Source organism: Micropterus dolomieu, linkage group LG21, assembly GCF_021292245.1.
Source record: "Micropterus dolomieu isolate WLL.071019.BEF.003 ecotype Adirondacks linkage group LG21, ASM2129224v1, whole genome shotgun sequence".
Lineage (NCBI taxonomy): Eukaryota > Metazoa > Chordata > Actinopteri > Centrarchiformes > Centrarchidae > Micropterus > Micropterus dolomieu.
The window spans coordinates 11,047,826-11,073,411 of NC_060170.1; the positions used below are offsets into that span (position 1 = coordinate 11,047,826).

At 42.2% G+C, this 25,586-nt stretch overlaps 1 protein-coding gene across 3 annotated transcripts in view; it reads left to right on the top strand.

The window, feature by feature from the left end:
• kremen1 (kringle containing transmembrane protein 1) overlaps nt 1-25,586 on the top strand; it is a 59,159-nt gene that overhangs the window by 9,228 nt on the left and 24,345 nt on the right. For all 3 annotated transcript variants that reach the window (XM_046034978.1, XM_046034977.1, XM_046034979.1), the window contains exons 2-3: nt 15,316-15,478; nt 24,783-24,874. In XM_046034978.1, coding sequence (XP_045890934.1) covers nt 15,316-15,478; nt 24,783-24,874 — 255 coding nt within the window. The remainder of the gene's footprint in view (nt 1-15,315; nt 15,479-24,782; nt 24,875-25,586) is intronic.

Consider the following 25,586-nt stretch of genomic DNA (forward strand, 5'->3'; position numbering starts at 1 on the left):
TAAACCTTCTGTGCTCAGTGTGGGGAGTGTCCAAAGGCATTATGGGAAGAGGGTGCATGGGGTCTGGGTTTCAGATGTGGGCTGTGTGGGTCCCCCCCACCCCCACCCCTCTGTGCGCTTTTCCGGTTCAGAGATGGAGATGGAAACCTTTCCTCCTTGGTGAGCTTCTGTGCTGCAGACACAAGTTCAGACAAACCACTGGGGTAGATTGCTGTACTGTACTGTGCTGTGTGTGTGTGTGTGTGTGTGCTTATCTTCGATCTGCACTTCGAAATAACTGTGTTCATTGTTAAGTATCTGACCACTGATAGAAACCAGCGGGAGTTTTAGACATTCAGAGTGAAGAAATTTTTGCAAAGTAGGTTATCTTTGGTCCTGACTTCTTGCTGGTTTAGTTTTATGTTGACATGAGGCTCAGGACTTTTGGTTTAATTTAGGATTTGATTTTTGTAGTAATTTAAATGTAAATATTTATTGGGCGGGTGACCAGTCACCTTTTTTGACAAGGAAAGCATTTGTAAACAGAAATAAAGCCTTATTTAAGAAAAAAAGCATGAATTAAGCATGAAGGTTCGTCTGCTGATGAAGATGGTGAGATGCTCTGGAAAAAGGGTCACTCGTCAGTAACAAACCACCCGATTCGGAGTCCCCCTTAGATCTACGTGCCGTTTTTGCATCTTCCTGCTGATTGTTTTGGTTTTTATGGCCTAAAACCTTTACTGTGTTGCCCACAGCTGGCAGCCGTTAACACCAAAAAGCTCTAAAAACCAACTGTAATGTAACTGCTCAGCACCAAACCAAGGTTAGCAACTAGCTGGTGAACATATTGTACCATTTAGCTGTTAAATAGGAAACTATTGGTGGAGACCAAACTAGTGATAAACATGACTCCAAGTGAATGCTAATTTTGCTCTGTTTCTGCTAGGTACCTGCATACTAACAACATTACCATTACAATGTTGTGTTTATAACTTGTTCCACTGTCCCTAATGGCAGTAATTAGTTAATACCAATGTATGATTGTTTAGTCATTTACACTTTGCTTCTCACTATAGCATACACTGTGTTGAGTGATAGGTGACTATTAGCAAGGATGACATGTTAGTAATGACATAGTGTTAGAAAGTTAAACAAGTGATAGCGTTTTTTTCCAGATTGCTTATACGGGAATACATGTACAGAAATATTGCTTATGTGGCCATGTTTGTAATTACACCTATTTCAACCAATCAACATATTCATACCCAGCACAGTTTTAACTGTCCAAGTTCTCAGAGTCCACGTCTCTAAAGTCGGCCAAAGTACTCTGTAATAGATGAAAGCAATCCCTTATATTTACTGTATATATACATGCATTTTAGTTCCAGAACCATGTGATCAATAGCATGACAAAGACAAAGACAGAAACTGCCCACAAAACCAAATTAAATCAAATGGTTAATATAATAATGCCAAGGGCTTTTTGTGATTAGTGTGAACTACACTGAGCGCAGAGAGAAAACCTGTTCAGAATATGTGGATTAGTTTGAGGGTTATCATGAGCCATTTTATTTAGAAAGAGAAGCTGCTGCTGAGATTTTTCAAATGCCTCATTTGTTCCCATGGTACTGGATGGAGCTTTGGCCAACATCTTCATATCTCAACATGTCAGACTAAAACTATCTGGATGAGACAATACACTCTGGGTAAGATGAAACATCAGTTTGTAGCTGTCGTTTTCTTTTTCTGACTTTGGAGATAATGGGAATCCCTTGCCTTTCACTCAAGGGCATGCAAAAGTATGAGCATCAATCACAGGACGAAACAATCTACTGGGGACACATGGTTGCTTTTATTGCCTATTTTTGCATCACTCATTGGAATCATGAGTAAGTTAACAAATAGGCTGGGCTCCCTAAAACTTTTTTACACTCTGTAAAACTTTATACTCTTTTAAATGTCCCTTTTAAATGGGGTTGCACACAGCTTCCGTAAACCCAGTCGGTCTGTCTCCTCTTTGTGTTGTGTCCATGCATAATAAGCTCCTCACCGGCCCATATGGAGCCCTCATGAATCTTCAATGGGATGCACCAAGAGGTTAAGTTTATTAAGACAACAAAACAAAAAGACCCAAAGATAAAAAGTATGCATGTCAAATTTAGCAGACACTGGGATTGTAAGGTGACCAACAACAGACCAGAGTTGTATGGAGGACTGATCCTGACAGATTAAGAAATAAATACAAAAATAAATAAATGCTCAATAAATAAATAAGCATCCTATTAAATGCAGAAAAAATAAAGTTAATAAATAAATATAGGCAGTAATTAAATTATAAAATGAGATAAATGTATATATCTCTTTTAATTAGCTTTTTTATTTATTCACTTTTGTATAAATTACTGTATTTATTTATTGTCGTTATAATCTTCAACTTTATTTATTAATTACTTATTATTTATATTTAATATTTATTTATTTGTGCGTTTTAATATTATGTCTGTTTCATTCTTACTTTGCATTTTCTGCCCTATTTATTTCCCCAATGATATTTATTTCTGCCTGTCCTTTTTACATTTCTCTATGCATTTCTACCTCATTATGCAAATGAGGAGGAGCTGTGTCTGAACTTCTCCCCTATTGGTGGACCAGTCAGACCACAGAAGTTGATTCTATGCATACATCAACAAGCTTGCTCCTCACACAGTCAGATGGCTTCCTTCAGTGAACTAAGGTGTTTAGCAACTCTATTTGAAGACATTACTACCATTACTACTGTTTGACTGGTCCACCAATATGGGAGGAGTTTACCCCTCGAGACACAGTGCCTCCTCATTTGCATTATGAGGCAGAAATGCATTGAGAAATGTAAAAAGGACAGGCAGAAATAAATACCATTGGGGAAATAAATAGGGCAGAAATGCAAAGGAAGAATAAAACAGATAAAAATAATAAAACACAAATAAATAAATACATTTAAAAAAAGTTAAAGATGATAATGGACAATAAATAAATAAGGTAATTATTATAAAGGTGAATAAATAAAGAAGCTAATTAAAAGATATATATATATACATTTATGTATCATTGTATAATTTAATTACTGCCTACATTTATTTATTTGCTTTATTTTTTGTACATTTAATCAGATGCTTTTTTATTTATTGAGCATTTATTTATTTCTGTATTTATTTCTTAATCTGTCAGGATCAGTCCTCCATAGAGTTGTAGTAGAGAGATGCTAAAATGTTACTTGCCCTTAGCTGTCCTGGCTGAGGGAGTAACACGTGTGCTAAAGTAGGCTAAAGAGTTGCACTCATTGAGAAGCCAGACATATAAAGTCAGAAATGGAAGAAAATAGAGCAGAGCATTTTCCTTTTTGCATATCCCAACACTTGTGATACTCAGCATGTCTTGACTTGTAAAGACAGGCCAAAGTTTTGAAGAATTCCCTCATTTACTTGGCTGAAAGTAAGATTGAGCTGGCAAACTTGGTAGCTTGGTAACAGGAAGAGAAAAAAAAAACACTCAGAAATGTGTGCTTCTGTGTCATGCTGCTGCCCATTTACTTCCAGTTGACCTCTGGGTGGTGCCCTGCGAAGGTCAAGTTGCGGGCAACGCCCTTGTTCTTCCATGCCAAGGGATTGGTCCGCCCATAAAACCACCAACCGCTAAGATGGAGAAACAGACCTAGTTATTATAAACACAGTCATGCTTATTATCATGCCACTGTGATTCTCGTCCTGTCGTGTTCAAAGGCTTACATTTGTTTCTATCAAAGTACCTCTCTCAGTGTCGTTCCCCGCTCCCCCCGTTTCTCTTTGAACGTCCGGTGATTGCAACTCTTTAATTTTTTTCTCACGTTGTGCAAATCACCACCTGCTCAGGCGGTTGGTTCGAGCGACCCAGCATGCAAAGCAGCCGGGCCAGTTCCAGCTTCAGGATCCATGATGGTTATGGTGGTTCATGGGTAGCCCCCTTCAGAGGTGACGAGGCATGACGGGCGTGATAGCCATGTAAAGCACAGAGAAAGAGGCGTCTCCAAACATAGTGGAGCGAGCTTGAGTGTGTCGCTCCAGTCCCTGATCCACGGGGGCGGTCCTGTGAGACAACATGAAATTAAGTTGTCACGCCGCTGCCATCTGTACACAACTGTCAGGCTTGAAAGAGATAAACAGTGTTTAGGTGGGAGAGTGTACACATGTGGCCAGAATAGTGGTTTGTGAGGTTTTGTCGCTCAAAGATCAGTCAAGAGTATTTTTCTAAATGAGCTGTGACATGTTGTTTTTGGATGAAGCTCTGCAAAGCAATGTATATCTTTACTTATTCTTTCACAACTCTCTTCATCTCAGACTATCTGGATTATATGAAGTTTTCTTCCTCCCTCTCTCTTCCCTTCCATCCTTTGCATATTTTAATACTATTATGCATGAGCTGTGTTCCCTGGCCTCCTCATGTACCTTGACATTTGCGTATGCATGAGGAGACCCACTCCTGTCGAAGCCGAATGACATTCTCTCTAAGCTTTGCTCGTGCTCTCTGCAGCAGTCAGAGCCCATCAGCTAGAACACACTCCAGGGCGAGGGGGTAAATCAAATACTCAGAGAACAGTAATGAAATGCCATAGAGCCTTATGTTCTTCCATGAATTCTATTAACTCTCAAACAAACAATTGTTTTCGTTATCAAAACTAAATTTAATTCACAGAGAATGGAATTTTAAAGGAGGTTTTAAGGCCCCGGGGAAGAAGTGGCCGATGCGTGGAAACAGTACACAAAATATAACTTTCTTCCTGAATGCTGGATTTATATACTGATGTGTTATCACTTCGGAGCGTGTTGATAAAAAGAAGTGCAGCTTTGCTATTCTCGAACAGTGCTCATTGGCTGGTGTATTGTCTCTGCATTTCAAGGAGGACAGGAAGAAGCGATTAGACTTTGAAGTTTGATTTGTTTTAGTACAAGCCCAAATCCGTGCTGACTTCCTGTCGCCTCATTTCTCTTTTTGAACATACTATTAATAAAGCTTTTGACATAGTATGATTAAGGTAAATTAGCTGTTATTCTTTCTTTGATTTAAACATGTAACATGTTCCAAACATCTCGCCAGTGATTGGTTGGGTGTTTTTGCAAGAATCTCCACAAGCTGAGTTTCAAAGCAACCATGTATTTTTGTGGTGTCACATGCAATTCTGAGTTTTGAGAAGCGTAACCAAGAACATAACGGGAGGATATTGAATTGCTACTGTGTGAGACATGACCTGTCCGGCGAACCTAGTTCTTTATATAATGCAGTTATGGTTGGGCCAGGGCCACTGAGGTCTGTGCTGTACTGCGGTAGAGTAATGGCAACCACTTTAAATAAATGGAGAGTAATTTTGCTGCTGAGCCCTGGGGTCTGGTTAGTGTCCAGCTGCAGCAGTTTGTGGCCAAAGAGGCAAATTGTCGCCTTTCCTCTTTGCAGAATACACCCACCAACAGCACTGATTTCACAAGGCCAAACAAGTGGACATGGCTAAGTGGACAGAGCAAACATCTGGACAAGTGAAGGGAGCAGACGTAGCTAAGTGGACAGCAAACAAAGAAACAAAGCCAGTCGCGGGCAGAGCTAAGAAGCTGTGACTGGGTAATGTGCAGTGGATCAGAGGACAACATGTTTCAGTGTCGTCGTTCTTGAAAGAATATGGAAATAAACGTCCATTAGGTTAAGCTGCAGGACCCTGGTGATAGCTAACTGAGCTTAAACAGTTCACAGACCCTGCTTTAGAAATGCACAGGAACATCTCAGTCAACATCACAAACAGGCATTGTCCCTCAAGCTGTGGAGCCAGTGATATCCCATTGCAATGTGAGGCCCTTTGAAAGAAGCTTGCACTCAAAAGGGATGAAACCTAAATCGCCAAGAGGCCCGGATTTAGTTGTCTGTCCTGCATCGAAGGTGAATACAGCTCCCTGTGGTGAACACAAAAAGAGTTGGGTCTGCAGCAGCCTACGTGGCACCAGCCCACGACCAACGCCAACCGAGGGGTGGTCACACTCGGCCGATGCCATGAAACAGAATCTGCTGGCCCTCAATAGATCCTCCGTAATGGATCCCGTTCTCAGGGAGGCCAATGGGATGCCCCCTGTCTTTTACCAGAGCCATCTGGTTCCCAGTACTGCTGCTCTTCCCACAGCGCACAAACCACAGTGAAAATGGATCACTTTCACAATCAAGATCAGGAACTGGAGACGTGGCTTGTTAAAAGGGGTCTGAATGTTGAGCACTGTGGTCCCCTCTGCAGCAGCCTATTGTGCTGTTGTTATTGTGTCCTTGGAAGTGCACTCTGTTGCTTTGTATCTGACAACCTTTTGTGATTTGATACAGTGGAAATGTGTCTTCTGACCAGGTCACTCAGGCAAGATAATTAAAAAAGAAAGATTTAAACATGTTAGGTAATAATGGGGTAAAATGAGATGAATGTGTGCTCGGGTGATAATGATCACGGATTGTTCGAAAGCCAACAACAGGCATAAGGGGAGAGATTAAAGCAAAACGTCTTGACGCAAAGGACTTTAAGTGTAAAGAAAATCATAAACATGCCAAGGAATGCTGAGGGAACAGACCAGTGCCTCCGTCTGTAGTTTACAAAGATGGACAAAACAAATGTGTTTGATGTGTTTGCCACTCTCTCCAAACCGGCACGCTGGAGTTTCATTGGATGCAGATGGCAGCGTGTTTGTGCTCCACACATGGGGTCTGTTAATCCACCACTGCAAGCAAGAAGTAAACACTGATTAACCCTCAGTATTCAGTATACATCTATTATACATTAATTACTGTTTCTTTCTACGTCTAGCACTGATGTTCGGGGGGGGGGGGTGAATGAAATGCACCATTGGTCTGCTTTAGTTACTTTTAATCACAACACATGGCTCTAAGCCTCACTCATGACTTATCAGAAATTTGATCAACTTAAGCCCAATTTCCAGTAACTATATTGTTGCAGTTCTGAAAAGGGGCTTCAAAGCTGCCTATAAAGCTTAAGATTCCCGGACAGACGTGACACTTGAGGTGGCATTCTAGAGAATATCCAGACACACTGATGCATTGGGTAAGGTCTTATTTTGTTTTTTATTTCCTAGTTTTGTCCATTCGCACAGCAGTAAAACATAGACCCACAGTAGACCTGAAGTGATTAGTTGTTCAACAGAGAATTAATCAGCAACAAATTTGATAAACAATTAAACCTTTAGGTTATACATTGACATACATTGAAATAACAGCTGTAGCCTTTTTAATCAACCAGTTCCTGGTTCAAAGTTTAGTCAATACTGATCACTTCTAATATTCCTGGATTGGCCCCAGTACAGATTCTTAGGATTGGCTTGGTACATCTTTATTATAAACTAAATTTAAGTAATTATAAATATCAGGACATTTGAAGATGTGTGAATGAAATGTGTGATGTTATTTCTCACTATTTCTTGACATTTTATAGACCAACGATTAATCAGTGTATTATGAATGGCGCTTATGAACTCTCTCAGCTCAAAGGACAAAAAGAGACAAATTGAATCAATTTTGATGACAAGAAGAGTCAACATATTCCCTATTGCCTTTATAGTCCTCTATTTAATTTAATAGATATTTAAGATAGTGTCTTATATTAATATAAAACTGCCGTAAACTAGATTTTATTTAACAAAGACAAAAACATGTCTAACAAATCTGAACTATAAATTAGGGCTGAAACAGAGAGGAGCACTGGCAGGAAATAACTCAAAAGTGGAGAGCAAACACTAAAAACTCTCTTCCAAACAGCAGCAAAGCAGCACTCTGTAAGGAAGAAGTAAGATAGTGTTTGAAAGGTCCTCTAAAAAGATTTTCACCTGCACCCTCATCAGCTACTAAAGCAAAGAATTGCACAACATGAACATGGAGAGGGTGCTGTTAACTGACATACTGTTCATGTCATCATAACTGAACAAATAACTGCCATCTGCAAAAGCACGTTTAGGTTCACATCCTTTAAATCTCTTCTGCTGCTTTACACAATGGCTTCAGCTTCTCTTGCCTCGAGTCTTGTTATGACTCACTATTAAAAAGAGGCACAGCAGCATTCTGTTTTAATAATGATGTCTTTTAAGAATAAACAGGAAAAAGAGCTGAGCTTTTGATCTGGTGCAGTAGTGTTTTTTATTGTGTTTTTTGTTTCTGCATTAGCAGGGCAGGTCACATTGCTCCCTCCCCTCGACTCGAGACCTTTATTTATCCAAGTCAGACCTCATCTTCCCCGGTGCCCTGTAATCACACAGGTCCTCTGAGAGAGAAAGAAGAGAGAGGAGGGTGTGTGTGTGTGTGTGTGTTTGGGTAGGGGTGGGGGGGTGTAATGGTTGCATTTAGTCCCCTGCAACTGCACTGACAGAGCTTCAGTGCAAACCAAGCCACATATAATTTACATTCCTCAGATACCGGCTAACCTGAGCACAAACAGGACAAACGAAAACAGGTGTGTTTTGTGACAACCCTTCTCTTTTTTCTTTCATGGTTCACTTTTCTTTGAGGTGCTATCTGACTTTTATGTTATAGCTTAAAGTGTATTAACGTACAGGGCAAAGGGCCTACATATGGATCTGTGGTCCATCACTGTATATGGATCTAACTGTTACCATTGGAGTAACGTGAAACGTGGAAATCATTCTACGAGAGAACGGACAGGAGTCAAGCCGAAGCCTTGCTGGCCACACAGCTTTCATAATGTTACCGCAAATTGATAACTGCCTTTGAAAAGCTGGCCCATTGTGAGGGGAGATAGGGAATTGACATGTGCACTCAAACACACACACATAAGCTGGGTGATATCTACAGTAGTGTGATGAGTGAATGAGAATGGCATCACCACAATGACACTGGCCTTAACACTGTGGGAACAAAGGATCCTGTGTGCACATTTGTGTGTGTGTGAGTGTGCGAGTGTGTGTCCTCCCTTCCCTCCACATCGGATCCATCTTAAAATACTGCGGCTGCTCTACTGATGAAAATTGCTCCCTTTCATTCTTACTGTAAGTGCATCTGGGGGGGAAGTATGAGTATGGGGGAGATCTGGAATGATGTGGGTAGGAGTGCAGATTAATGCATGTTTTGTCACTGCATATATTTATCAGGGCATCTGACAGCACAAGTTGACTAAGAGATCATTTTACCATCCATTTACAGGCAAAACAAAAAAGCTTAAAGCACCCACATGCGAGACATGCACGGCCATTGGCAACACTGAACCATCATGACTTGTACAAACCATAGATCCTCTCATTTTCAAAAGCTGCATGTGATAAGGAACCCATATGGGGATGTGTTATTTTCTTCACAGAGGGCATGCATTAGCAAGACATATTTTCTCTCTGTTTAGCCCTGCATCGGTTGTTTGTTTGCTGGTAAAGGGCCCCAGCACGCAGCTGTGCCACAAAGCCCCTCTGGAATGAGATTTGTACCTTCAAACTCAGACCCGTGGGTTTGGAGACGCTAACGCTGTGTTTGCTGTTAATTTTACAAGCCTGGTTTTTGTCGGCCTTGTCTATAACAGGGGGAAATGTGAAATAACCCAGTTTTCACTTCATTGGTGTTATGCACAAGAAGGAGAAAATTAGAGCCTGGGTTAACAATCTGCGGGGTCATAAAAACGGTCTTTGTCCCACCCTGACTCACTCTGTGTTTGCCTCTGTGTTTTTCTCTCCTCTGTCTTTTGTGCTTAATTTTGATTCCCCTGCCATTGCCCTGTCTTTCACAATCATTCCTTGTCTCTCAGTCCTGTGCTCTTATTTGCAGTTTGGTTTAAATTTAAGATAGATCGATCACAGACTAACTAATTGTGCACCTTTATAAACTCTGATCCCAAAACCCTCAGCACATCTCCGCTTCCTTATCCGACCCTCACTTATAGCCCCTGTTTTCTCCTGGCTGCAAGTTTTGTTTACTCTGGTGTCAGAGTTGTTTTAGAGCTGGTTCCGTGGCATGCGTTGAGAATGTAGGAGATTTCCCTTCTATTTATTTAACCCTGAAACCCATGTCTTCTTATTGTATGGAGAGGTGTGTGATTGTGTGGATGTGTGTGGGAAAGTATGGAAAACAAAGACAGTGTTGGAGGTGAAGAAGCTTTTAATCATGTTTGGAAATATGGCCTTTTTTGGCAGATGTTGATTATGACTTGAGGAAACGTTAAGGAGGTGCCAGAGGGAGGTAATTGAATGTGACACCTCATCCGCCCTCATGTCAGGTTGGCTGGCAGGTCCCCGATGTCGAAATTTTTTCCCCCAAGGTTTAAGCAAGTCCCTGAATGTCCTTTACGTCATTGTCAAAGTCTGCAGCCCATCAGTCCCTCCCTGAACGTCTGCCAAGCAAAACTCTAAATCGTCCCACCTCACTCCATGCTTGTCCACTCACTCTAGCCAAAACTACCCATGGCCCATCTGGACTGTGTTTTGTCAGATCTCATCCCAGCCACAAAGGTGGATGTTTTTATCTGCTTTGGTATGTTTGTTGATTGATTTTTCAAAATCCCTCAAGATGTAACACCTAAATTAAGGGCCAGAGAGCAGCATGAGGGAAAAAAATTTTTATCCTTGTTCTTTTTGCAACAAGCAACTTCAAACTGAGGTTTTTTTGGCAGTGTGTTTAGCCCACCACTGGCTCCAGCAGATTAGACTCTTTCCATTACGGAGCTAAATAATAGGGGCCGCACTAGAAAGAGATGGGGCTATGTTTTATAGGTGCTACCCAGCGACTTTGGCAGGGAGTCCTGTGGGTCTGTGGCTACTGTGGTAGTGAACTCGGGAGGTGGTGCAGCGGAGGGTTGGTTGCAAGAAGAATGGTGGTGATGGAGGCTATTTTGGGACTGAATGAGGTCTTGGTTTATGGCCTGGTTATCAGGGGCTACAACCTATGACAAAAGCATGAAATGAAAAGGACTGAAAAATCCCACTGAGATGTCATGCAGATTTAACTAGTTCGAGGCATCTGTTCTCATCACATGGGAGGGTGGGTTTTTTTGCACTTTAATTGACCCTCTTGCATGAGGGCACTTTTAAAAAACCTCTTACAGGAGAGGAGAGATCAGAGAAGCAGGGAGGCGGGGATTGGTCCGTTAACCCCCCTCAAGAAATCACTGACTTCTCCTCAGCAACATCCGACTTCATTAAAAGAGCCGCACTGAATCTGTGGCTATCTGTGAAACCAGGATAATAACTGTGAAGCCGTCTTCGTGCGATCCTCTGAAGTCTTATGTGGTTTTGAAGTGGAAATGGATGATGTTGGAGAAAAGGGGAACCAGACTTGATGCTGCCAGCTGTGTCCCCCCAGAAAAGAAATCTGTTACCCGCTACATCTGGCCTGGTTTGGCCTGTCCCTGGCCTCTGTTCTTACTACACTGACATTAATGAGCCCCACAACAGTAATGGCTACCAGGACACAATGGAGGGGAAACATATTGTGGCAAATCGTGTGTGCAGCCTGCAGTTTTTGGTGATGTTAGTGCTTGTGCAAATGTTTTTGTTTTGTGCATAATACTGTACATGCATGTTTTTGTGTAATTTTATTATAGTGGAAATATTGCTCATGCACTAAGCTGGTATTGCTGTCCCCAGAGCTCGAAGCATATAATAAAGATGGAAGGAAGCTCTTTATGTCAGCCCTCTGTGAGGAAGCAGCCATCTGTAATTATCGCTGCTTTTCATCCCTCATAGAAAACACAACAAATAAGTGCTCTTGTGTGACCTGGCAACGTGTTTCAGAGAAACCATTTGTTTGTAAGCTTGTTTGTTTGTGTTCTTGAGATCACATGACCAAAGCACCCTACTCTGTTCTTTCTTTCTTTCCCTCTCCCCCTTCTTTTCTTGGAGCATCAAGTGCATTTGAAGTTGCAATGTGGAAGTCATTAGCCACAAATCTCAACAAATATAATAACAGGGTGATTAGCTCTGTCAGCGATGCTCTGCTGTTTTTCTTTTTTTTCCCCTCGTTGTCGGGGTGGTGCAGTATTTTGTGAGCGTAGGGCTTGGTCAAGGGCGAGTCTTCCTCTTCCCTTTCCCGGACTTTTTCTATTTGTAGATCTGCATGTATTTTATGGAAGCCCCCCCCCCCCCTTCCTTCTCTCCGTCTTTCATGCGGTGGTGGTTCTGTTTCCCATCACGGCCTATGATGAAACCACAAGAAAGCCCAGGCCCATGTGACGAGAGCCAACAGTTGCTTGGTGACAAGGAAAGGGGTGTGAGGTGGGGGTTGGGCGTGTTCGGAGGGGAGTGGGCCTGATGTGGTAACCGTCCAATCAGCAGATGAGCTCTTCATTTCTTCCAGGACAAGGATAAAATGCTCATATCCACATCGCTCCAACGTAAAATTGGTCCTTTCTTTTTAGCTTGATAGATGTGTGGCCATCCGCAGTGCTCTTAAATGGACCATTCATCTTTACGATGGCCTCACTTATCTCTGAGTCCTTGCAGATCTGCTACTTCCCATTCCCACCACAAGCAAATGGTGCCTTGAAACCACATGGAATGGGCATCCCCCTCCTCCCCCTCACCCCACATCTTCCTCCCGGCGTTAAAATACTGCCATATTTACCATCTCATCCTGGAAAGCTTACTTGGCCACAGCGGGGCGGAATGACTGCCAGCAGCAGCTTGTTCCAAGCCGACCATGTGCAGACAAGCTCTCCTTCATCCTGAAACTCCAGAGTAAAGTTTCCTGAAGGAGGAGAGGAGACGTTCACAAAGTCATTTGGCTCTTTCTCTTTGATACAGTGCAGCGCTGCATGCAGCCAAGTTCATTCATTTTAATAACCGCTCTTTTCGTAGAGAAGATATTTGAAGGACGTGAGCTCATTTGGGATGCAGTCCGTTGCCCTGTCCCTCCCTGATGTTATCCTCTCTGACTGGGGCAGTAACCATCGTGATTGCTTTTGGGGAGCAGTGACTCATGATTGTGCTTGTGCCGCTGGCAAACTCTCAATAGCAGTGTTTCTCTTCTGTTGCCGTGGACGCCGGCAGCCAGAAAAATGTAAATGCAATGACATTTCATTACTTGAATTCCGTCTTCCCAAAGTATATATCATATTATACAATGCATATCCAAATACCATCATTCCCAAACTCTACCAGGGCAGCTGACACTAATGTTGGTCTTCTGCAGGTTAAACGCTGCTTCATCATGGAGGGTTGGCGATTGCGTAGTGGATAAGACACATCCACCAATGTGACCCTGAGCAAGACACTTAACCCCTAGTGGCTCCAGAGGTGTGCGCCCTCTGGCATATAAAGCAATTGTAAGTCGCTTTGGAAAAAAGCGTCAGCTAAATGGCTTACTATTATTATTATTTGCATCCTTTGCACACTAACAATTGAGACCTTCCAAATGTGTAGTTTTTAACATGCCTTGCCTGTCTGCTGGGTGTCAACCTACATTAACTTGTTTCCTCCACCCCCTCATCGTTCCCTTGGGTAAGGGTAGCAAGAGCATGACCCCTGTTATAACACCATTAAGCTGTTAGTCTAATTTTATGGAGTGACTTCTCTCGAGTGAATTTACAATCCGGTGGTTGATATCCTTGCATGTCAAGGCCGTATTAATTTGCTAAGAGAAAGGGGAACCATTTATAGACAATAGATTGGCATCATAATCGCTGGAGCCTGACACCCTGCAGCTCCTTGCTGCTGTTGAACTCCTGTCGGCCAGACGATGGATGGCTGATAGGCTTGACTGAACAACACAATCGAAACAGCTTTAATTAAAAGCAACTTTGGCTGACACACTGAGAACAGCCAGAGCCTCTGATTTACTCTAAAATGAAGTGTTCGTAGTACTTTTGTGGTGGATGCAAGATGCTGGAATGTGTGTTTGCGTGCAAGCTAACTGCTGTAAATATTGCGAAGTGTGGTAGAAAATATCGCAAGCTAATTATTAAACAGATGAAACTTTAAAAATGTTTAGGCACTACAATCCTACATTTAAGTTTATTGATCTCCCACAAATAAAACAGTTACTTTTTTATGTCTTGTTGATGCTCCTAGACTTGGAACTGGAGAAGAAGTTGCATTGCAGGGTTATGAGGCTAGGCGATGAGTTGAAAGGGGAAGACAGAAAAGGCAAAAGCAGCAGGGGAGAAAAGATTAGAGGATGGTGAGAGAGGAGAATAGGCCATAAGATACAAGTGAGGGTGAGGAAGTTGGGAAACCTTGGATTCAAAAGAGAATGAGTGAGACCCTTGGAGCACAGCTGTCTCCCTAAGGGGTGTATAATGACTGTCATATTGCAATGCATTAGCTCATACTCAGCCCAGACAGCTTGGCTTGATTAAAGGGGCCGGTCACTGGCTAACCGCGTACATAGCAACAAGACCCCATGGAGACGAGCCAAACAAGAAAGTATTGTTTTTTTCTTATTAGTGTTTGATTGACAGACATGCTGTGAAATTGTTGTAATCCTTCCACGCGCTCCTGCTTGATATCTAAACACTACAAAGTGTTAAGAATGGAAAATTGCATATACTGTATATCAGCTATATCAGTATATCCTTGTGGTCCTGTTTGTGGTTACTCTTTGCAAGTAAATGTCACGTAGACAGTGAAAAGTTTGTTACACTGAAGGGTATCCTGCTCTGGCAATTTTGAGCATCTGCTTTATGATTAATCATTACAGTCACATAATAAATTCATATTTTCATTAAGTCATTTTGTAGATGTTAAAACTCTCGGAGCCCCCCCCCCCCCCCCCCCCCCCCCCCCCCCTCCCCCAGGCTCAGAGCGATGAGCGGTGATGGCTCATCATGCTCCCATCAGCCATTGTTTATTTGAATTCCGTCTTTCAGGGAAGGAAAGCCTTCCTCTAGCCATTATTTTGCCTTGGGAACCCAGCTCTCTCTCTTTCTCACTCCCTCTCTTTGACTTGGCCATATGGTTGTCATACACTTCCTGGAAATTCAAGCCATGTTTGCTTTTGTTGTATATCTGTGGGGTGTTTTTTTTCTATGCTTCTGCGTTGACATTAATTAAAACAATGCTGTGATTGATCTTGCTTTAACACGTTTGGCCAGAGCTGAAATGAATTGAGCCTGCACAACGAATACAATGATTCCAAGTGTATTGTCTATGATCATTCCAAACACATTAAAACATTTTAATAGCACAAGAGTATTTCACTGAATCCAGACTCTCAATAAAGCAGGTCGCATATGTGGCTGCCTTTTACATGCCCGTTTAAAAGATCTTGCCAAGCTTTTGATTTCCATCTTAACAGATGTTTTATCCCTTCATGCAGACACCAATAAATTCTCTCACTTTCTTTATCTAATTTCTCTCTTTTCAGAGTGTTACACTGCCAATGGAGAGGACTACAGGGGTTTCCAGAACCAGACCGGCCTGCATGGTGGTAAACCCTGCCTCTTCTGGAATGAGACCTTCCAGCACCCTTACAACACCCTCAAATACCCCAATGGAGAGGGTGGTTTGGGCAGACACAACTACTGCAGGTGAGTTTCTTTTCTTGATCTGGAAGGTTACTGATAGCCCACGGAAATCAGCATCTATGTCATTAATATATTTTAGTTAGTTTTAGTATAGTTTAACAATTTAGCATTCTTGCAGAGTTAGATGAGAAGATAGGTGCCACTCTTTTTTCGGCTTAAGCAGCCGGCTAGCTTAGATTAGCATAGCACAAAGACTGGAAACAAGGTCTAATCAATCTTTGTCTAAAGGTAACAAAAGACACCTACCAGCGCCTCTAAAGCTCACGAACCAACATGCTGTATCTCATCTCAAATAGTTACATACAGCATTTTAAACATCTCTTGTATTTTTAATTAATGTTTTAATCCTGCAGCCGCCCCAGGTTTTTAGTGGGGCTACAGATAAAGCTAAGGGTTAAAGTTTATTCTGTGAGCTCTTCACTCATCATCATTTTGAGGACATTAAGGTAAGACTGTTTCTGCACTGTACTAATAACGACTCCTCCCTCCTATTTTATTGTAAAACAAACTCCTTTTGTGCTGGAAATCCATCAGATTTCCTACAAAAGCCTAAGCAGTGGCACACAGTGGAAGGCTGCCAATCTTTGTTTGTTTATGATACATATAATTTGTTATTGATGTGAAAATGCTTTGAGTAGCAGCTTTAAAGGGACTATATGTAAGTTTTTCAATGAAATTAATCAAATATCATTGCCTTATAGTTAATGGCCTCAAAACTCACTTGAATCAGCCACTATTTTGCTTTTAATGTGAGGTCTCCGGGACGGATTCAGGCCTGTGCGCGCTCCCGAGCCTCTCTCGTACTACAGCGACAACACGGCAGCTAACGACATGCTGTCCACTAACACCATAAAACAACCGGCTCACAGCAAAACACAGGCTCCATGTAAGGATACAACAATAAAGGTTTATATCAGACCAAACATATTCAGATGATGTCGAGTAAAAACAAAGTGAGCATTACTAAAGCTGGAGAAACACAGAGAAAGTCACGTGAGCTCGCCGGCTAACGCAGAGCGGTTGCTAATGTTATCCGGTTCAAAGTTATATCGTTTTCCACATTACTTCACCAACTAACGCGACTCATGTTACTATCCCGTGTACCACTCTTGATTTAGCCTGCAAGAAAGGATGTAATGGTAAAAAAGCCAATGTGGAGCGATTTGTTTACTAACGTCAGCCTATAGTGATGCAGCCAGGAGCAGCCAGCTAATGCTACAGAAACATTAGCTCGGACCGGTGCCGCTGTCTGCTTCGTAACGTTCAGTTTATGTTTATTGTGGTTTTACCAATACTCAGGTACACATCTTCTCCACCTCTCCATCGCTGTAACTAAAGTGACCCACACAACATAAAACACTGTAACAAAACGGTCACAACAACCCTGAGGAAGAGCCATGTACTATCACTTGTTACAGTAAAGTTAACGTTACTTACTGCGGTCTAAATCTTATAAAGTGTGACACAGTCTAATTATAATATCCAGTCCAGCTCACTAACCGTTTCATTATCATCCAATACATGTGGCTGTGCTGACATTGCTGAGCCTCCGGTGAAAGATACACAGATAGTAAAGATAGTTACTGAAAAGCAGCAGGCGAGCTAACAATGTAGCACGTCGGCTAAATGCAGTAAATGTACCGTGATCATGTAACGAGCACGGATTAGTTCAACCTGCAGTTGATAAAACTATTACTGTAATCTTGCAGTGGGAGTTCACCTGAGTTTCCAGCTCTGTCTGTTCTCCCTCCCTGTCTCTCAATAGCCACTGTCACTCTGCCTTTTTTCGGGATTATTGAGCCAATATGGAGCTGGCTGAGCTGAATGAAAGGTAACGTTACGGCGCCGGTGTTGATCTGCCTCTGAGACGGGAACGTTGAAGTAACAGAGCCTGAAAATGTCTGGAAAAAAGCCACAGCCTGCATGCTGGTGTTTCTGCGTTTATTGTGGTATTTCTGCATGAAAGTGGTCGTGTTTCGGATTATGCTCGCTCATGAGTTCAAGCAAGCACGCGTATGAGCACACGCCTGGTTGCAATCTTAGAACCGCACCGCTAGTGGCCGCTGAAAACTACATAATGCCCCTTTCTAACACAGGCTGATACTGATGTTTGACAGAGCTTTGAACTTCTTAGACAAAGTGTTTGACTCTCCTAATAATTTAGAACTAGGTTGTTAGCCGGGGTTTGAGCACAGGGTACCTGCTCACACATTCGCCCCTAAATATTTTATTGGTGGTGCCCAAACAGAACGTTTAGCCCTGTCATCACAAATATGCAAACATGCTTGAAGAGTTTATGTAAGCTAATCTCCATCCCTTCTTCCTGGAATGTGAAGGGACACGGTGGCTTTTGGGTGTCTAGAAAACCCTTTCAATCTATCAGTCACACTCCAAGTGCCACTGTCAGCATTGTATTCACGGCTGTCAAACTTGCGTATTTGCAGGAAGTTAGTTCAAATTCACAGAGATGTCCAGCACAGTGGCTTGGCCCAGATCGCCAAGCCATGAGAAACAGAACCGCCCCTCCTCCTCGACCCAAAGCCTCTGAAACATTTTTCTAAGTCATGGTTGTAAACTCATAACACAGCAATGCTTTGAAGTGGCACTGGGCAGATTTGTTTTTACTTGAACTGGATGGGAATTCGGAAAATTTATGAGTAGGATATATGCAAAGGATTGAGGAAGACTTTCCTTGCACATTAGGAGTGTATTATGTCCAACAAGCGATTCAAAATGGACATCTTCATTGCTTGTATTTGGTTATTTTCTTGGCCACCGATGCAGTCAGGAGCTTTTCCAGCTCACTGTCATGCCTTTGTTTGTTCCTGACAGAGGGTTAGATTAAATTCACTTAGGGCTGTAGCTACAGCTATACTCTAAGTCTCTCTCAGACACCCTCCTTGTAAAGAGTCAGCCATCAGCAGTTCAATGGGCACCAAAGTGGCCACTTCATTGTGAAAAGATGAGGGATGGTATTTATGGCATGTCTGCACAGGGTCAAGTATTTGTGCATGCATCCACCCACGTGTGTGTGTGTGTGTGTGTATGTGTGTGTGTGTGTGTGTGTGTGTTGCTGTGTGCATGCAGAGGAGAGAGTTATCCCACTGCAAAAAAGATGTGTAATGTTTGATTTGGTTGATCACGGAAAGTTGGCTCTTGAGATGTTGTGGATATTGTTGCTCAATTTGGATTGCAAATCTCCTTATTTACATGAAAGCAGCTTGCAATTCAAATTTTGTTCCCCGTATTTCTTTAACCCCCTCTAAACTTCAAACTCACTCTGTCTTTCGTCTGAGGCTTAAATGTTTGCGGACATTTCTGGCTAGAACTCCACAATAGATGGTAATTGTTAGACAAAAGGGGGAGGTAGCAGAATGAAAGCGAGAAGGAGGGGTAACATAAGACAGCCAGGGCATTTTTGGCATTTCTGACCCCAAGGCCAATTGTGGTTTTATGAGATGAGAGCTGAGTCCAAGGCACAGGTGGATAATGCAAGCCCGGAATCACTGCATTGCTTAACTTTAACGCACAGCTCTATGCCTGTATCAGATGTTGAGAAGCAGAGAAGTAGTGCGATTACAAACTCACTTCTCATCCCATATCTGGCGTTTTCCTGGTGGTGATTTAGTCGAGAGGGTACCACAGTGGTGCTGAAGAAAGAGCCCTAACAGCCCCCACATTTTATCGTTATAGCCTGCTATAAAATACCCCAGTGAGAACAGGAAGAAACTGGGCAGAGGGGAAATGTCACATTGTTCCCCTACAAAAAAAGGAGCACAAAGCCTCAAGATAAGGACAACAGCTCTCGTGTCTAAGTTGATACTTAGCGAGACGCATTTTTAAATATCACATTACTGATCGTTACTGTGGTTCGATTCAGAATTCATTCAAGTCTGGTATAAAGCTTGAAAGCTGTTTTGCTGTAATTCTGCAATTTTACACTTAAACGAGACACTTTTGTCACTTCTGAAGTACTTCTTTGACCTTTTCTGAATCCTTCATGACATTCATCAGAAGAACATCACACATATTGATGTCCTGATTTATATTTCATTTACTGTTCCTTGTAATCTTCTCTTCCTACAGGCTGATATTGGACTCTCTCCCTGGTGCATTAGTATGAGGGTGTGCATGATGGTTCAGTGGGTGGTTGAATAGCTTTGCCAGCCATTTCCTCGCTATTTATATGCAGGTGTGTGTGTGTACAATTTATGAGTGTCCACTATGGCTTCTAATGATTTTCCCTTATATAGATGAGATAATGGAAATGCCAGAGTGAATGGTGTTCCCCAAGTTGATTGTAATTGAATCTCCATGATGTCAGGAACAAGTCTGAGGTCAGGCAAACTGCAGCCAAGTTGTCCGCTGTTTGTATGACAATATTATGATCCCAGTGCGCGGCTTTGTTAAATTGAAGAACTTAATAGAAGTGTCCCACCAGAAGATGTAATGTGTGGCGTTAAAGCATCAGCCATCAACATTAAAGGAGTCAATTTCATGCAAGAAAATGTGCCCCTTAAATGTGTGTACGTTTGTCTTTGAAGGGTCAGTTCAGCCAAATTACAAACAATAATGTTTTCAAATTTGGTTTTTGGAATTGCAGATAGTAGTGGTTTTATTGACATTTATTCATTTAGCTGACGCTTTTATCCAAAGCGACTTACGATTGCTATATATGTCAGAGGTCGCACACCTCTGGAGCAACTAGGGGTTAAGTGTCTTGCTCAGGGACACATTAGTGAATGTGTCACAGTTGGGGATTGAACCTGGGTCTGTCACACCAAAGCCATGTGTCTTATCCACTGCTCCATCATGAGCCCTATTTTTCCAGGTTTTGAAATATCACTTTCTGAGATTTTTGCCTCCAACCCATATGGCTGCAAGGGGAGAGGGATGCTGGTTCTGGATGTGTTTTTCCCCATTCTGTTTTTAAACGGTATGCTCTGCGTCCCTTAACATAGAGTCATGAGAGTCTCCCAGATAATTTACATTTATTCATTTAGCTGACGCTTTTATCCAAAGCAACTTACAATTGCTATATATGTCAGAGGTCGCACGCCTCTGGAGCAACTAGGGCTTAAGTGTCTTGCTCAGGGACACATTGGTGTCTCACAGTGGATTCGAACTCGGGTCTCTCACACCAAAGGCATGTGTCCTATCCACTGTACCATCACCACCCCCCGATGATTTAACGATTACATAGATTTAATTATTTTAATAATTTCTTCAGCTGCTGTTGCCAGTCAGAGTTGTGAATTAGGGTTGTTGTGAATTGTCAGTCTTCTCAACTGCTAATCTTTTGTCACCTCAAATTTTAATTGGATGATTGGATGTTTCTTGCCCAAATGAAACTTGGGATTTGTTGTTAACTTCAACCTTTAGGTTTTTTTTACACTGGCTTGTACCTTTGACTCTCAAAGACAGACATTTTCTGACGCAGTTGGTTTAACCAGGAGCGCTTCATGTCGATTTGAGCCGTAAAAGTGCTCCGGCTGTGAGTCACATAATATTTTCTATGGAAACATTGGGTTAGCATTAGGGGTCCTCTGGCCTCAGTGTCAACAGTTTTCATTGGATTTACCATCTGCTGAAGAAATTGTTAAAAAAAACTGTTGACAATGTTGTTTGTAGGTTTTTCTGAAAAGACAGAGTGGCTTTTGCTTTCAATTGATAAGAAACCATTATTATCTTTGTAATTTATAGGTGCATCCTTTAAAGACATTAGTCAAGGAACATAGTGGTGTGTTTACCAGCCACGTATGACACAGTAACATCACAATATCGTGTTTAGCACAAGTGGACCGTGAGAGCACAACAATAGACAGTAGACTATACATATCGGCCCACAACCAACAAGCCTTCTTCTTCAATACATGCATTCATGACGCACAGCAGCAGGCAGCAGTTTGCATGCTAAATCATCCAAGTCAATTAAAGAGTCTTCTCTCAGGCAGTAAATTGCCAGACTCTGATCTGATCTCTGATCTGACCTCAAATCTCAATTCAGACAAGCCTTTCACCACCTCTTTCCAATCAGCATTTCTCCTCTCTCCCATTCATGTAAAATGAGGGAAGTGTAGCTTTGATTCTTTTTTTACGCATCTACTAGTTTAACTACACAAAAGTTCCTCTAGAATCTTACAGTTAAAGTTTAACTCTGGAAAAATGCATGCTATTTTTAGCATTTGCACGCGTAGTTTGATGTAAGTGATTTTGTGATTTTATATTATATTTATAGTTTCACAGTGCCAGGCATTTTAAAGATGATCATAAATTTTCTGATTAAGGTACGTGGAAAATGGTTATTAAAGGAAACCTTTTGAACAGCGGCCAGCCAAGAACACCTGTTTTTTTTCTCTGTGTTCAGATGTAAGCCCCTCTTGCCTTCAAATGCAGGACGGAGAGCCTGTGAGGCAAAACGCAATGTGGCTATAATTGGCTCTGTACCGAAGTGTGTGGCTCACTCTGAGCAAAATGATTCAATCAGGGTAATTGTGCCAATTAAGTGTCCAAACATCTTCTGTGATCTACCTCTGGGTATGGGAGTGTTTCAACAAGCTCTCCTACTCAGAGCCAAGCGGGACATGTCTGACGCACATGGATGTGAATGCAACCCCCCCTTAAAAATGCCCTTATACACACCCTGGCAGCAACTTTTATCAGAGTGTCTCCACGAGGACCGGGTTAAACGAATGCTGCCGGGTTAAACAAATGGATTTCCGTCCATTGAGGTCTTATCTGCACTGTGGCACCTCGGCTAATCTGAGACTGTCTGCTTTACAACTTCTGTTCCACCCTCCCTCGCTTAACACACACACACCTACGGACACACAAGTTCACTGATACCTTGGGGCAGGATTGATTATATTTCTCTGTCATGTGGGCTGGCCTATTCACCTTAGCCCTGTGGATGATTTTCCCGTGCTTCTGCTAAAACTGTGTTTATGGGTGTGTGTCTATGTGTGAAAGACTGGGATGAAGCACTATTTGGGGACCAGGCGTTTGGGAGAGAGAACATGGATGGACACACCGCATCATTTTCTGATCAAAAATAACAGTGGGTCAGACACGGGATGGGAGGTCTCCTGAGGATGTGTTTTTTTTTAATGCTGATGGTTATAATTCATGTCTGCCTCCTGAGGGGGTGATTAAGAAAGTGCAGTAAATTACATAAGTGGCTAAAGATGAACTCTTGGGAGTCTTATTTCAAACAGGGCTATTACGCGTTGACAGGCATGAAAAAGAGAAGGGGAGAGAGAAATAAGGGAAGGGTACATAATCCAATGTTTTGATGGTTGGACCCAGTTTTTTATTTCAGCAGTAGCCTTAGGCTAAACAAACAGGTGTCTGCCTCCAATCTGGGTGGAGCAACAATCAGATCTGGGCCCATGATATGGTGTCGAAATTTACTGGAAAACAAGACTGGTTTCCTGTGAACATGGGAACATTTCAGGTTGAGAGAAGTTCTGGGTTCTTTTGATAGCATAATGGCAGGCCCCTTTCTTCACACATCGCCGTTGCCGACAGGCTGCAAGAAATAGAGCGATAACTGTTTACCAGATATTGAGAGTGAAAAGCTTTGAGGCACTTAAACTTGAGTTCAACCCAAAAAGTCTTTACAACGACATCTTTGTCAATACCTCATTCTGAGTGTGAAAAGAGAGGAGGAAACTCGGGATAGTGTTTTTGATGGGAGAAGAAAAGAAATGGAAACGCCCTTCACAACTTTGCTCACAAAAGGCGAAACGGGATATTGCAGTGCCCCAGGGCTTTTTCAAGATGCTACAATGAAGTGTGTCAAAAGAGAAGAGAAAAGGTCTCCAGCAGCAATTACAGTCAGGTATGAAAAAAAAAATAGCATTGTCATCTTAGAAGGTTTTTTTAGTTGACAGGGTGTGTATTTTTTACAGTTCACAGTAATCCTAAAATAGAGCTTAAATAGCTAAACTGCATGCTAGCTGCTTGATTTCATTTATCAGCAATTTAGAAGTTGACATGAGGGTCGTGATTTACAAAGTTGCACGATCCCCCTGGGGATATGGAGCCTCCACAAAGCTTTTAGGTATTTCTATCTTCTATCCCAATTCTTTGGCTTTTGTAGGTAAAACCGAAAACCCAAAGCGCCATGGGGCCTGTCAGCCTTATTATGATGTGTTGAAAGTGCCTTGATGAGGTTCAAAAGAGGCCGCAGCCTCAGACAAAAGCCCCATCATTCAGGTCTGTGTCTGGCCCAGAACAAAGAGCCTTCCCCTGACCTCCAACCTCCTCCACCTTTTAAGACCCGTTGGTCTGGCCCTTGACTGACATGCATGGTCAATCCTCCAGAGCTCAGAGGAAGGAGCTAAACCAACAAGCGCCAAGGGGTGCTACAAGGGATAATTGACACAGCCAAGACAGTCGCCCTCTGAAACGTGATTGAGCCCTCTGCAGCAGGGTTTTCAGACGATAGCCTGCCTTTGTGTTGTTGATTTGCCCTCATATCCCTGCCATTTCATCTTTCTCTGCCTTCTCTCTCTTTTCATCCCTTAGCATGCCCCCAACACAACTCCACACCAAAACAGACAATTCTGAAAATGCAGTTTATTTGTGCAAATGTCATGCATCCATTTCAAGTTTTTTCATTTTTGTAAAGGTCTCTCAAACCTCAGTTCTGTCCCCTCCTGCTGTCATGGTCTTGGAAAAGTTAAAATATGGCCTGTTGCCAACTGTGTCTGTTGTCAGACAGCAGAATGAGAAAAAAAGAGTAATTTGGTTGCGGCTTATAAACGCTACCTGTTAACAAATAGGACTGCAGCTAACGATTATTTCCCTTGTCATTTAATCGGTTTATTTTTTTCAATAAATCTATTAATCACTTTTGTGATTTGTCTCTGTCAGACAATAGCCTAAAATGTCTGTTATTATTTCCCTCAGCCCATGGCGATGTCTTCACACATCTTGTTTTGCACATTCAGATTAGTTTATTTCAGCATCACATCATCACATATGAGAAGCTGGAACCAGTCATTTTCTGTCAGTGACTAAGGTTGCATGAAAAATGCACATGAAGGGGTTAACACCTGCAATGTGTGTTTGGTTTTATTGTTATACATATTATATATGAGTGCTCACAGAGTGAGTAAGAGACGATAGAAAGTTGACCGTGGCAGAGCATGCTTTTCCAAAGGCTCTGTCTTCCCCAAGGCAGGTGTTTTTGAAAAGGTCAATTTTAACAGGAAACTAAAAAAAAAAGAAAAAGATACATTATTATCAGATTTAACCAGCTTAGTGTGGACACCTTCTAACCTTTACCCCTCAATGCCTGCAGGAATCCCGATGGGGACGTTCAGCCGTGGTGCTACATTGCAGATCATGAAGACGGGATCTACTGGAGATACTGTGACATCCCAACATGCCAGAGTAAGAGATTTATGCCACTAGTTTATCTGTCTCTCCCTCTGCTCTGCCCGTCCATGCCCTAGGGGCCACATCATGGGCAAATGGACCAGCCATTTTCATTGCTATGCTCATCTGCTTGCCAGCTACGAATAGCTTTGGCAGACTGCATGACTTGTACACAGCTATTATCATCTAAAAAATGCCTCTAATTGCCTCCCCTCACCTTCTTTCTGCCATGCCCAAGCCTGTCCCTACTTTAATGCGAGCTGTCAATCACTGCCATTGTGTGTGTGTGTGTGTGTGTGTGTGTGTGTGTGTGTTTTTTGTATGTGGGTTCATTAGTTTCCCCTTTGGCTTTGTAGCTTGTTTTGGCATGTTTTTTGATGTGAGTGATTATGTGCATCAACCTGTTACCTAATGGGTGTGAGAGTGTCCCTGTCCAGTAATTCCTGGATGAACTTGTATGACGGACTGTTTAAGTTGGGAGATATTGTGCTTCTGTGCATCTTCTCTACCGGTTTGGCACACGTTTACAAAGAGCTGCCTGTCTTTAATCCCATTACTTTCATTCCCTCCACCTTTTTAATCACTGCTGTTGAAAACAGACTTAGGTGGATCAACCTACGCTGTTTTTGATGCCAAAGATCCGAATTCCTGCAGAGGAGGTTCAGATATAGTGATTTGCTGCAAGCATATTTTTGTTTGCTCACGTAACTGTCACACATGCTTATAT